Raw genomic sequence first — 13,662 nt, 5'->3', positions numbered from 1 at the left:
AAGCTGGGTTAGTCATCAGGAACACTGAAATGTGGAAGCATTCCTCCACCAAGGCTGACATTTTCAAACCCAGGAGCCTGAACTTTGGTAAAAAAAACAACCCTTATGTTTAAAGGATTCTCAGCAATTGAATTTCCTGCAGACTTCTGCATCCAACAGATCTAAGCATTGATCCAGCTTCACTTGGGCCATGATATGTTGAATGAGACATTTGGCTTCAGGAGTTTATGACTAGGGATGTTGCTGTCTCCTCTATCTCCATCTGAACCACTTCCTTCTTTACAGATATAATTGTTAACTAATAAATTAACATTTGTATATCCTGAGCACTAAATGAAGGTTTTTATTAGCTCATATCCTGGCAAAATATTTCTTTGATATAAATTACTTTTTAAGTTTAATTATCCTTTGCAATTTTTAAAACATGCAGAGGGGTTGGATCTCTGCTATTTATCATTCTTGTCTGCAAGACTTTGCCGAGGTAGGAAGGAAATTGGGTCAAGAATTTATTGGAAAGAGCAGATAAGTGTTTTACTTTGGGGTTCTTTTATGTCCATGATTCTGAGGAGTCTAATATTTTTTTCAAATCATGGCCCAGAATCCATCCTGAAACTGTATGATCTCACCCAATAAGTTTCTTGTCAGACTCTTAGACTTGCTTGGTCATCTTCTTAACAGAGATACGTGTCTCTCAGATTATTTATTGAAGTAACACGCTTCAAAGCATCAAACAAGACCCTTTACTTGGCTGTGAAACAACTAAGAATGGTTGTATCTGCTTTTCATAAAATGAGCCCAAAAGGTTAAATGCCTCGTCCAGGATCACACAATAAATTAGTGGTACAGCTAGGCATAAGAGAAACCAGAGCTGTTTCCCAGATTCTTGCCTCTCAGCAGCAGACATAGCTATCTCTTCACCTCAGGAGAGGTTGCATAGCCCAAAATGAAGATGATTTTCTCTCTCTCTTAAATTCTCTTGTATTTTGACCTTGTGTAAGGTCAGAAATGCACACAGGACACTGCAGCGATATCAGCTTCATGATAAGCACCTGGCCTTAGTGGTTTGGGTGGCTTTTTTTTTTGCTCATTTTCCAGAAGACAGACTTTCCAGAGATAGAAAGGCACCTTAGGACTTCAAATGAAAGGTTCATGATTCAGATAGCCACTGAATAAGTCTCTGTATGTTTTCCTGAATGTGCTCTGCTATATCTCAGTTAAATAGTGGAGCTTGTTACTGTTTTGGGATTTTTTTGTCTTGTACTTGGTAAGGCATGTGAAAGATTGTGTTTATTGCATCTGTCTGAAACAAGTAGTATTAATTAACATTCATATAGCATTTTCTTCTTTCTAAGCACTGCACAAACACTGACTACTTACCTTGGTTTAGAGTAAATTAATGTAATCCTACTCTACTTTACAATTTACATATTTTCTTGATTGAGAGCTAGTTCAATTGCTTCTAATCTTTGGCCTAACTAGTCATTAAAGGTATGGCTAAGAAGAGCTATTTACATCTTCAACTGCCTTCTCCTCTCCCCAACTCCTTCATTTGCTTTTCCCTTCACATAACGTTTTTCTGCAGAATTTTCCTCCAGCTGGATTCTTAAGCATGGTAGCAAAGTTTTCCTTCAGCAGTCCAGTGAGTCTTTCCACCTATTTTATTAAGTGGTACCAAATACTGTCCTTATAAAAATGACTTATTCTTATAAATCATTCCATTTTACCACAGAAAGTCACGTACAAGACATTTTCCCATGGCAAAACAAATGACTTATCACATAGTCACTAAGTTAGTGATCTTAGTACCAATAATACAGAATTTAGCTTCAAATTTGGAGTTGGATAAACCATTTAATCTCTTATCTAGCATTTTATCTACGGAAAATGTGAAAAAGATTTGATTTTTGTGAACATTGGCACAAAACCCAAGAACTGTAGTAAACAACCTTCAGAAGTGCAAACTGGAGCTGGGATTTGTGCAGCCTCCGTTACTGACTTCCTGCGTGACCTTATTCAGGTCACCTCCTTTCTGCCTGTCTCTTTTGCCTGTAACATGGGAGAGAGTCTTCCTTGAACAGCTAAATCGTTAAGAAATCATTATCATGTAACAACATGAATTAAGAACTTACAGTGAAGTTAATGCAACAAAATTTAGACTGCTGCTCGAACAAGTCAACCTTGAAGAGTCACTTCTAAGCAATGCTTTACCAATGTCTGTAATAGATTTGGTTTTTTCAATCTTGCCCTAGAAATTACTTTTTTCCTTATTGTAGAAGGGATCAAGTGTGACTAGTTTGGCTGCAGGTGTTTTTAGGACTCATATCCAAGGTTAGGTGAGACAACTACTTTTATGGGCAGCCTGTTCATCCTGAAATGTAGATTTATAATCGAAGTATAAAATTGGAATCTAATTTTTTGCTCCTTAGTGTGATCATGGTGGTAAAAACCCCCAAAAGTAAATAAAAATAAACTTTATTGTTATTCTGATCTTTGAGGAAGTAGGAAAGCAGAATTTTACAAGGATAGTATAAATGCAGTATCTTATATTTTCACCTGAGCTAGAGTATTACTTATCACTGCCTTATTTAGCTCCTTCTTAATACAGCTTGTGGTCCTGCAGCAATTGTACATCTGGAAAAATGCTTCAAGGTTTATTTTGGAGGTTCATCTCTTGTACATTTGATCACTGAGCTGCAACTCAGTTATCAGGTGTAAGTCATATTGCCAGGGTCTAGTCTGTGTCAAGCAAACAGTGATTAGCGGGGATATTAGATGGGATGTAAAACGGATTGCATCTATGTAAAATATCTTCTTCGAGGTAATATCTCTCCTTGTTATTCTGAGGGAGCCCTTTACTTAAGAAGAAAAGACCCCAACTATTATTTCTAACTCTAATTTACTATTTTTATCTCTCTATTTTTCCCCCATAGGCATCTTACCTAAGAAAAATATACTGCCTACTGCATCAGCTGAGTGTGTAATTGAAAGTTAAGCTTTGGACACAGTAGGGGTTATACTGATTAATCAATCCCTAGCATCTCTCAATGCACTCTGATTATCTCACAGAGAAGTCCTAAAATAAGTCCATAGAAAATCAGAAATCAATTCATAAGCCTTTGCAGTCTTTTTACAGATAATTCATATTTTAATAAACTTAGTTTGAAGTTGGACTCTTTGTGGGATTTTATTAACACGAGAAAATAGACTTGTTTCTTTCTCTGCTCAAGGAAAGCAAGGACAAATTACCAGCACCACAGCATCTGCAACAAGAGGAGGGACAATTTTACACATGATACTATAGTAAGACAAGGACAGGTTGGCCTTGTGACTAATCTTGCCAGGGGTTTGTAGTGTTAGTTACTTGAAAGCTGTGACCTGGACAAGATACTGGCCTTTGCCTGCAGAAGAGGGATGGTAACACTCACTTTCCCAATGTTGTTGGTTCTGCCCAATTTCCTCTACTGAAGGAAGTTTTCCATTGCATTGTTCTGTATCATAGAATGAGAATTGTTTGGTTAGAAAGAGTCTTTAAAATTATTAAGCCCAACCCCTCACCTCAGCCTGCCAAGCCCATCACTAACCCATGTCCCTCAACACCTCAGCTCTATGGCTTTGTAATACCTCCAGGGATGGGGACTCCACCTGGGCAGCCCATAGCTTGTCTATATAAAGAATGTTAATAAATAGGCAAGTACAAAATTAATTTGTTCCTAGTAATGATTATTGAGCATAACTTTCAGTATATGCCTCTAAATTCATTTGAGCCTATGGCATCCCTGGCCATTCAGTTGCAGTACTGAAAGTCAATGCAAGCATAAACTGCTTATAAACTAATATATATACACATATATATTATATACATTTATATAGATATAAACTATTATTCTATTATTTCCATCAAGGCCAGGGGGAAAAAAAGAAGAAAATAAACAAACAAAAGACTTCAGATATTGCAAGTTTTACATTACATCTCTCCTTCAATTCAAGTTGTCATACAAGACCTGCATATACCAGGCAGAGTTTAAAGGACACAAGTGGTTTTTCACACAGCAGTTCACACAACTACTCATGAGACATTGCAAAAACCAGAAGTATTTAAAAGTTAAATGAGATAAAATAAATAATTAAACTCTGAGAGGACAGGTCCATGAAGCACTGTCAAACCTAGTGGTCCAGCTAAAAAATTCTCTTCAACTCCATTCTTCTTGAAATGTGTTCAAGCGAAGGACCAAATTTACTCCTTAAATCATTGTTCCAAATCACTTTCTCCTCTGCTCTTCCAAAGCAGCCATCACTGGGAGACAGGATACAGGTATTGGTGATCCTTTTGATCATTCTCTTCTTAATGATTTCAGGATGTCTTCACAGGATGGTCAACTCTTAGACAAAACTGCATGGCACACAACAGCATGAGGCTGTGTAGTATAATTGGCTATTTGTGCAGTTAATGCACAATCATGTATAAAGTTTCCCTTCATAAAAGAGTTCAACTGGTGTGTGATGCCTCACCAAGATTGCTCATTCTGCTTTGTAGATCCATGAGCAGATAAGAGACTTCTTAAAGCTCACAGAAACACAAACAATGCTTATGATTGCATCGAGCCCATACCAGGGTACTAAAGAGGTGTAGTTTCCCTGTTCAGTTTACCCAGCAGAGAAGCAGGAATACAGAAGAGTGTATCTAAATGTGAGTAATCTCTTACTAAACAGTGGGATAAAGAGGTTGAACAACACAAGGTGTGCATGGAAGTTGTCTTGGGATTCTTGCTACACGAGGGTTTTTTCCATCTTATTTTCTCCCCTCTGTCCTGCTGAGGAGAAAAGGGATAGAGTGACTTGATGGGCACTTGTCATCCAGCCAAAGCCAACCCAACAGAGTGAGTCTTGTCCCATTTGTCCTTGTCTAGTTGACTAGAGTTCTACCAAACACATTTTGTTGTTTTTCAGAAGACAGACTCTTTATTTCTGTTCTTGAGGAAAAAACCTGCCCCAAGCACATTGGAGAAGTCTCCATCTGGGATGTTAGAGAAATATTCAGGCTTTATCCTGTCTGATTCAGATTAAATACTTAGGTCGTGCTCTTCTGTATCCCAGGTAAAAAGCCAAACCAGCAGATGGTGGGTAATAGAGGAAGAATGGGAATGCTTTACTGGAATTCAGTCAGTGACCACATCAGATGTAGATACCACTTCTGCATTCAATGTCACCAGCTCTTTCTCACTCTGATATACAAGGTGGTTTCACTGCCCCGTCACACACCCAAACCTTGAGTCTAATATACTGAGACAGGAAAAAATACAGGCTGAGCCTAAATCTGTCTACATTCTCAGACTGGCTCTTGTGACATTTATTATTTAAATACCTTTATGCATTGTCTATTAAATTGAGGTTCTGAGGAAAATCTAATTCTTCCAAGAATGGCTAAATAGACTATGAAATAGTATTGCAATGCAAAAATAAGGTTGTTCCCACAGTAATTTCCATTTTGGGCGAAACTAGAATAGGGTTCTGATGACTGCAGCTACAGACTGCTTTCATTTGTCAAAAACTATTTGAAAGCTTTTTTAACTTCTGGCCCTCAAATCCTACCCTTGCACAGACTAAGAGCTGCAGCCGATGAGAGAAGACTTTGGGGTTTGCAAACCAGAAATAACTGAGATAATTGCATTCCAGCCCGCTTCATGCTTTCCCACCATACTTCAATTCTCAACTACTGTTTCAAGCTTTTCTGGGCCTCCAGCTCATTGCAGGTTTAGATTTATTTCACAAAAGGGTCACAGACCACACCTTTTGGACAGGACATTACCAATTGCCTAGCAAGTCTCTTACCAGTAGAAGAAAGGCTTAGTGGTTGAGACCAGAAAAGGGAGGTTTTGTTACTTTCTTTGCACACTGGGTTGAAGCCAAGCAATGTTAACTCCACTCTTCATTCTCTCTCTTGTGCCAGCTTCTTTCCAAAGCCTTTGCCAAAAATGTGAGAGGATGTTATACCTACAGCTTAATTTATTTCCTACAAAGACCTCCTGGGACTTGAACCTCTGTTATAAATCTGAAGCTTAAAGTTTAATAAAAAACACAGGAGTCTTTTATGTTAAAGAAGAATCTCCCAGAAACCTGGCAAATAGCATCATGCTGTTTAAGCCATGGTTGTGTATTTGCTAAGATCAGATCATTGCAGCCTCTGATCATCTGGCGATACAAATTTGATTTGAATCACTCCCAAGTACATGCCTAAATATCTTCTGAATATATCAGAACATTCAACACTGTGTTTACTCTAGCCTTGTGCTTTAGACTAGGTATGGAATGGAAGGCAATATCACAGATTTTTCTGGACAAACAGTAATGACCAAGTAAGATTTCCCAGGTTCAACATTTTTGGAGCCTCAAACGAGGCATTTTCATCCTCATGGAAGTGTAATGAGACTGTCACAGTGGACTGCATTGTTTCAAATAAGGTGTTAAATGTTAAGTGATGATACAACTTGGTGTAGGACATTAATAACCAGAGCCACAAAGTCATTTAAACATCTGAACTCACAGTACCTATTTTTTGGAGCTTAGGATCCTGACTTCAAGCTAACTTCCCAGATATCATCGTTGGTGTGGCCCCAGTATCTGTTGTTGTTTGGGAGAAGATTAATGTACAATGTGGCAAAAACCTATTTCTTGATTCTGAGTAGGGTTTTCATCATTTTCCATGGGATTCCACTGGTCAGACACAACTGCAATTGTGCATGCCTCACAGCCTTTCTGACTGAAGGGCACTATCCAAACATGAAACAGCATCTTGTTAATAATATCTGAGGTTCATACTACTCTTCTCATACAAAGATTTCAGGTGTGGATTGGCCAGGATCTTTTAAATTAAGTATTCTGTGGTGCTGATGTGACTCGATTCTTAAGAAATCCAGGGCTCAGTGTCAGACTCCGACTGGGAGAACAAGAACCCATTCTCAATTGTGTTGCTTTATTTTTGTATGGCCTTGAGAAAGTCACTTTGACTTCCCATGCCTCGTCTCTTCCATTTCAAAGTGAAGAAAAGGATACTTGCTCACTACTTACCATCATTAGGTCTTAGTTAATGATTCGATTTGTGGAGCCCAAAGCAGGGAAAATAAAATCCAGTCTGCTGTTTGGTATTCTGTGGCTGTGCCCATTCCACAAAAAGCAGAAACATTAAAAAATAGGAGGAAAAAACACCCTAAGCAGTGGCATGAGAAGATCTACTTAAAGAAGACGAAAAGCAGACCTTGACAAGTAAAGCGATGCAATTTTTTGCATAGGCAGTTTTGCAGAGGAAAACAAATTTCTATGGGAAATTGCTTTGCTTCCTCCAGCACAAAGGTGGACCAAATCAGCTCACCTCATGTTTTCATGGAGACCAGTTATTTCTCCCTTCCAGCTTTCTCATCACCCTGCTGCCGTAACTATATAGGAAACACATAAAGCTATCTCTACCATTTAAACCCTCCAATTTTGACAGAAAATCGGATGATATGACATGCTGCCTTCCAGAACAGGCGCTGTCTATCACCTTGCTACTAATCTCTGTGATTAGTGACCAGCAATGTAAGGCAGCTATCAAAGACCACCTGTCCCTTTTGCTGTAAGTGCCTCCTAGCATATCGCTTTGTGGTGTCACACTCTCTTGTCTGGTTTTTTGATTGATGGAAGTTTGTCTTTTGAGCGGTGACTCAGAAAATAAATCATTCCCCTTGCCATTCATCGAGTGCGATTCTGCAGCACAAAGCTGGTGTGGTTAATCAAAGCTCCAAAGAGCAACAAAAAGCGACAGAACCGAGAATGAGGAGGATAGATATAAGGGATAAAACATAATAAAAAGGATTATTTGGGAGCCAACTCAAGCAAAAGCAAAATAAAGAGAGCTGCAAATAAGCATTGTGTTTACTGCACTACTGCACTAGAGCTATAAAGCTGATTTTTTTGTTGTTGTTCCACTTCTTGACACATATGCAAGGATGAGAGAAGAGTCTCAGAGCTCTGAAAAATATAACTATGTCAAGGAGTCTGATTTCACAGGCTTTAGCATGGGAGTAACCCTTTCTGAGGTCAGAGGGATTTTTCTGAGTTGAATAACAAGTAAAGCCTGAAGGATGCTTCTGTTGTGAATTGTATTCTAAACCAGCTTGTGGTCCAGCTGGGACTGTACACTCAGAGGACTAACCAAAATAAGAAGGGCTCTTGCCATTAACTGGCCTGGAGAAAAAAAGAAATAAGGTGAAATTTGAGATGTTGTGCAAACAACAGCATGATCAAAGAATCAGACAGAGCCAGAAACATTTCACTATAGAGCAAGAAAGATCTTCCCAAAAAGAAATGGTTCAGAGCAGAAGGCTTTTGTGCTTTTATGGAGGAGGAAGGAGTGAAGCAATGGAAAGGACAATATTGGATGAATTTGATTTTTTAATATCAAATCCTGCAAGTTTATGGAAGCTTTTAAAATTATGAGGAGCAATCATGAGCTAGAGGGAGAAAGAAACTGGTGGTTCTATATTTAACTGAGACAGTAGTGATTCTTTGTATTCACTTTGTGCCAGAAAAGTCAGGAAAAATGTGAGGTGTTCATGGCACGAATGAAATTGTAGCAGAAATGAAATCAAGACACAAGGAGCAGCAGATAAAAAAATAATAATTTATCATAGAAACACTATGAGGCAAATTCCCTGACAACACAGCTCCATTGAAGACAAGTTATCTAAACCATGTTGGAACTGAGCCATAAAAATGAGATGACAAGAACTGAATGTCCATGGAGAGGTGCTGGAAACTTACTTAAGTCAGTTAAATGGGATAGTTCTTTCTTTAATTACAGACCCCACCTCCAACCCCCCCCCAAGAAAAAATAATCATTATGTGTTTTAGGGATGACTTGCTAGTTGGGAAGTATCTCCTTACAACCAGTAAGAGAGAAAAAAAGAAAGGGCTGAGGAGAGTTAAATTTATAAGGACATGAATGAATTGGGAATTGAAGTACTGTTATAGAGGAATGTGCATGTGAATGGTGCAAATTTACAGGGCGATTCTTGATGAACTGTAGGAGGAATTTCAGTTTTTCAGCACTTTACAAAAAGAAAACCCTTCATCTGGTGGGAATTCAGTCAATTTCCTGATGTTTTTTTGGCCATTTCCTAAGTTGCAAGGTTACTAATGGTAATTACAGACTCTGTTTGTACCTTGTGGCTCTAACTGTGCAGAAAGGTTTTCTTGGCACATGTGCCTCTCCCGCTTGCAGGCTTTTAAATGACTGGCCCTTGGTAGGAATTGCTACAATACTCATGAGCAGAGAGGAGCCACTTTTCTTCATTTCTTTCTTATACAGTAATTGTTTCTTGCTCACATTTTGCTATCTCTATCCCCTGCGACAATAAGCTACAATTTCAGTGTTCGTTATTAACAGCTCTTACCCCAGCACCATTGTGAAAGAGCCCATTTTTAGGTGTTTTATTAAAAGGTATAACAAACCTGCACCTTCTGAGGATTTCAAACAGAGACAGTAGAAAGGAGACAAACCAATAACAGTTCAAAAAAAAAAAAATCACAATTTTTCAAGTAAAAAAAGGTTTGGTTTGGTTTTTAAAAGGAGGAAGATATTGGACTGAAAATCAGATTTCTATTCCTTTTAACTCTCTCCAGTGTGAAAATGCCTATATATTTGAATCAATTCAGCAAAATATCTACCAATATTTGGTAGATCTCTGAGACACTATTACTATGTCAAACTGGTCCTTATCATAACACCATTTCCTTCATTATTGCTTCTACATTCAGGCTTTAGTTTTTGCACCTCCCAGGCCTTTATTCTGCAAGACATTTAAAGCACGTAAATTTTGGCCAGTCAGTAATCCCATTTGCATTCAGTGTATTAAACTTACATAGTTCATGAATGAATTTAAGTCAGTGAGTCTGGTGGGTTTAAACATATGTTTAAAATCAAAGTCATCCTCCAAACTCTGCATATGACTTAAGCAAAGCTTGATTATAAGATACTTCCCCCTTCTCCCCCAACCTTTCATTTGTGTTCAATAGTTTCTATGCATTTTGCTGACAAATAGGAAGTGTGAACTTGGTCTGCTGCCATCACTGGAATAGATTGGGAGTGAATTAAGTGGATTTTTTCTAAAGTAGTGTCCTAATTTCTGGGAAGAGTGCCACAGAAACTGTACAAGCCATCGGAATTGGGTTCCGTCATTGCAAAGTTCATTTTGGAGGTTACAGGGACAAACCCCAGGAGCAGACTTACCAAAGTCAGAATTGTAGACACAGGAGTTGGACCCTCGTTTTCCTTGCCCAGCTACAGGTGCATCTCACAGCAATCCTGCAGCTCTTGCTCCTTCCTGCTTTCTCTCTTCTAACTCAAGAATTTGTCTAGGTGTACTTGCACCAGAAAACTTGGCAAGTGAGGAATTCATAATAAAACATTGCCTTCAAGCGTCTGCATTATTATTATGGTTTGAGGCTAACAGAACTCTGCTAGAAGGCTTCTACCCTTCACAGGCTCGTGGTTCTGACAGCCACAAACTGCTGCCTCACATCCCTTTAAACCAATCTGCAAAGCTCATAGAGCATCCATCCTTAGCTATTGCACCTTAGCTATGCTGTGCTGCAACACAAATGCAGGACATAGCATTCAAGCAAGGCTGAGGTGTAAGAGTCATGGAGGAGCAAGGTTTTATTAGCATGTTCAGGATTTAGTCTTTCAAGAGAGAAATGCCAACAAGATGTGATTTGATCCTTACCAATGAACATCCATCTCTATTTGCTGAGAACTGATAGGTGTTTTCTGATCCTCTTCCTTTCTGTTATTAAATACTACTAGTAAACAACAATATCCTGGTGTGACATTCAGAGACTGGGCTTCTGTTCTTTAGTGGTCAGGAGGACTCAGTTCCTGAGAAACTCAGCCTGTAATTACAGATTTCAGTATTTGGTTTGTGGATTTTATCATGTTTTTTCCTCAAAAACCAGTTTAGATATTCAAAGACATATCCTACCATCTTGCTGCCAGTCACTGACTTTCTTTTCCTGGGGCTACTGTTGTGTTTGGTAAATTCAAAGTGAAAACACAATTTACTAATTATTTTGACAAGAAAAGCTTTTTAATATCTTTTATTTCTGATATCAATTTTCTCTGTGTGTAGCTATATACTAGTGCATATATTATACTGGCTTTCCCTCAGGTATAAATCCCAGGCCATGCTGTTACAAGAAGCAGACCACTATCATTTATTTACACTTTCTCAACTCTACTTAAGTTCTAATATATTTCCAGCTGACTAAAGATGAGCCCTGTGAATAGGAAGACGTTTGCATATGATTTCCATCCATATCTCACCCCTTCATTCCTCTTTTTTTCCCTCTCCCTTCCCACTTGCCTTCTGACACAGTCTCATTCTTTTGTTCCTTCTAAGCTCACAATCTATCAAAACTCTTTTAAAACTATAGGACAACATTTTTTCCAAAGTTCTCTGGCTGCCCAAATAGAGACATTTCAGCATGGCTTGATTTCCTAGAGATTAGGTGAGTGACGTACTGAATACATGCCTCCTGAAGGTGTCTAAGACACAGAAAAATCAGTTTCAAGTCCCCAAGTGCATGCCCAGTTCAGACAAATGCAGGTTACTGTGTCTATCTGTCCTGCTAGCTGTGGCAGTTATTAAAATCAAGACTTTCTTTCCATTGGTAATTGTTTCAAGAGGGATTCCCTGCAGCCCATTAAGTAACATTTCTTTTGTTCAGTGCAAGAATATATGAAGAAGCTAAATTAACCTTCAAGTGTCCAAAGGCATGAACCTAGATCCCATTCATTCTCTCTTTCAGGTTATCCCAATCTGACCACCACGAGGTCGTCGTTATTTTGATGTTGAATACTCAGAGAAGGGTGCCATGGATGTAAAAGAAAGGAAGCCGTATCGATCTCTGACTCGGCGCCGTGACACTGAACGCCGCTACACCAGCTCTTCAGCTGAGAGTGAGGACAGCAAAGTACCCCAGAAGTCCTACAGCTCTAGCGAGACGCTGAAGGCTTATGATCAAGACTCCAGGTTGACCTACAGCAATCGGGTCAAAGACATGGTGCACCAGGAGGCCGATGAATTCTGCCGAGCAGGTGAGTACACTTCAGCAGGTGTGAGTTCATAGAATCACAGAATGGTAGACGGTGGAGGGGACCTCTAGTGCTCCTCCAGCCTGACTTCCTGCTAAAGCAAGTTCCCCTCAGATCAGGGGGCACAGGAACATGTGCAGGTGGGCTTGGAAACCTCCAGAGAAGGAGACTACACACCCTCCCTGGGCAGCCTAGGCCAGAGCTCCCTCATCTTTGCAGTAAAGATGTTTTTCCTTGTGTTTAAGTGGAACTTTTTTGTTCCAGTTTACATCCATTACCCCTAGTCCTATGGCTGGACACTACAGTAAAAAGTGTCACTCCATCCTCTTGACATCCACCTTTGAGGTACTTACAAGTGTTGATAAGGTTCCCCCTCAGCCTTCCCTTCTTCAGGCTAAACAGCCTCAGGTCCCACAGCTTTTCCTCCTCGGAGAGATGCTCCAGTCCCCTCAGCATCTTGGAAGCCCTCCATGGGACTCTCTCCAGTAGTTTCCTGTCTCTCTTGAACTGAGAAGCCCAGAACTGGACACAGCACTCCAGATGAGGTCTCACTAATGCAGAGTAGAGGGAGAACCTCCCTCAATCTGCTGCCCATGTTCTTAATACAGCCCAGAATGCCATCGACCTTCTTGCCCAAGGGGGCACACTGCGTGAGTTAATCATCTGAGAGCTGGAGCTGGGTGGGAGTTTATCCTTCAAGGACTCTGAGGCCAAAACCAAAATATAAGGAGAGAGAGTAGCAAGGAACATCTTTATTGCACTGCACAGACATGTGCAACCAATGTCCTTAAGTGGGATACCAGTAGCCTGTGTTCATTATCATCTACTATGACATATTTTCTGTGCTGTAGTCTTTCTGCCTCCAACAGCCCTTTACCACTTCCCACCATGACATCAGACTCCCTGTGCACATGCTACATAGTACAGACATGGCATGGAAAGACCCTGCCTGCTCAGGAGACCTTCTCGTGTGCCTGCTCTGTCACAAAGGAAGCCAACAAGGATGTCAAGGCAGAAGACAATGAGGGGAGAATGTCACAGTCTACACTGTCCATCTAGGCTGCAGTAAAATCCAAGAAGCCTGGAAGAAGAGAAGCAACAGAGCTGAAGAGAGGATGAACTAGCCTTGGCACTGTACATGGCCTGCAAGCTGTAGATTTAAGATGGGATCACATTCCAATATTAAATAGTGATAAAGAACCACTTTTAGGACTTACAGGAGTTCATTTAGTGAATCTGGGTCATAAGAGTTGTGAAGATGTGGAGGTTCAAGGGTCAGCATGGGCTCCACGGTCCTATGAGCCATTCCAGATATTCTACTTTTTACTGCTGGCCTGAAGTTGATGTAGTTACATTTTGACTGCTGCTCTTTCCTACATGAGGTAGATTTCTGGCCCCTACTGTAGTCTCATCTTCATTCTTCTCTCGAGCCATGAGTGTCTTAGAACAGAAACCAAGCAGGGCTTCACATAAATTATTTTTAGAAGTCCATCAAGAAAAGCATAAAATGACAAAGCGAATAAAATAGAGTAGGC

At 39.8% G+C, this 13,662-nt stretch overlaps 1 protein-coding gene across 6 annotated transcripts in view; it reads left to right on the top strand.

Annotated features, from left to right (window-relative positions):
* The window catches only part of TENM4 (teneurin transmembrane protein 4), a 611,632-nt gene that overhangs the window by 236,106 nt on the left and 361,864 nt on the right, over positions 1-13,662 (top strand). For all 6 annotated transcript variants that reach the window (XM_061990604.1, XM_061990638.1, XM_061990629.1 and 3 more), the window contains one exon: positions 11,842-12,130. In XM_061990604.1, coding sequence (XP_061846588.1) covers positions 11,908-12,130 — 223 coding nt within the window. In that variant the 5' untranslated portion in view covers positions 11,842-11,907. The remainder of the gene's footprint in view (positions 1-11,841; positions 12,131-13,662) is intronic.

The sequence above is a fragment of the Colius striatus genome, chromosome 1, assembly GCF_028858725.1.
Source record: "Colius striatus isolate bColStr4 chromosome 1, bColStr4.1.hap1, whole genome shotgun sequence".
Lineage (NCBI taxonomy): Eukaryota > Metazoa > Chordata > Aves > Coliiformes > Coliidae > Colius > Colius striatus.
This window is presented reverse-complemented; position numbering and strand designations above follow the sequence as displayed.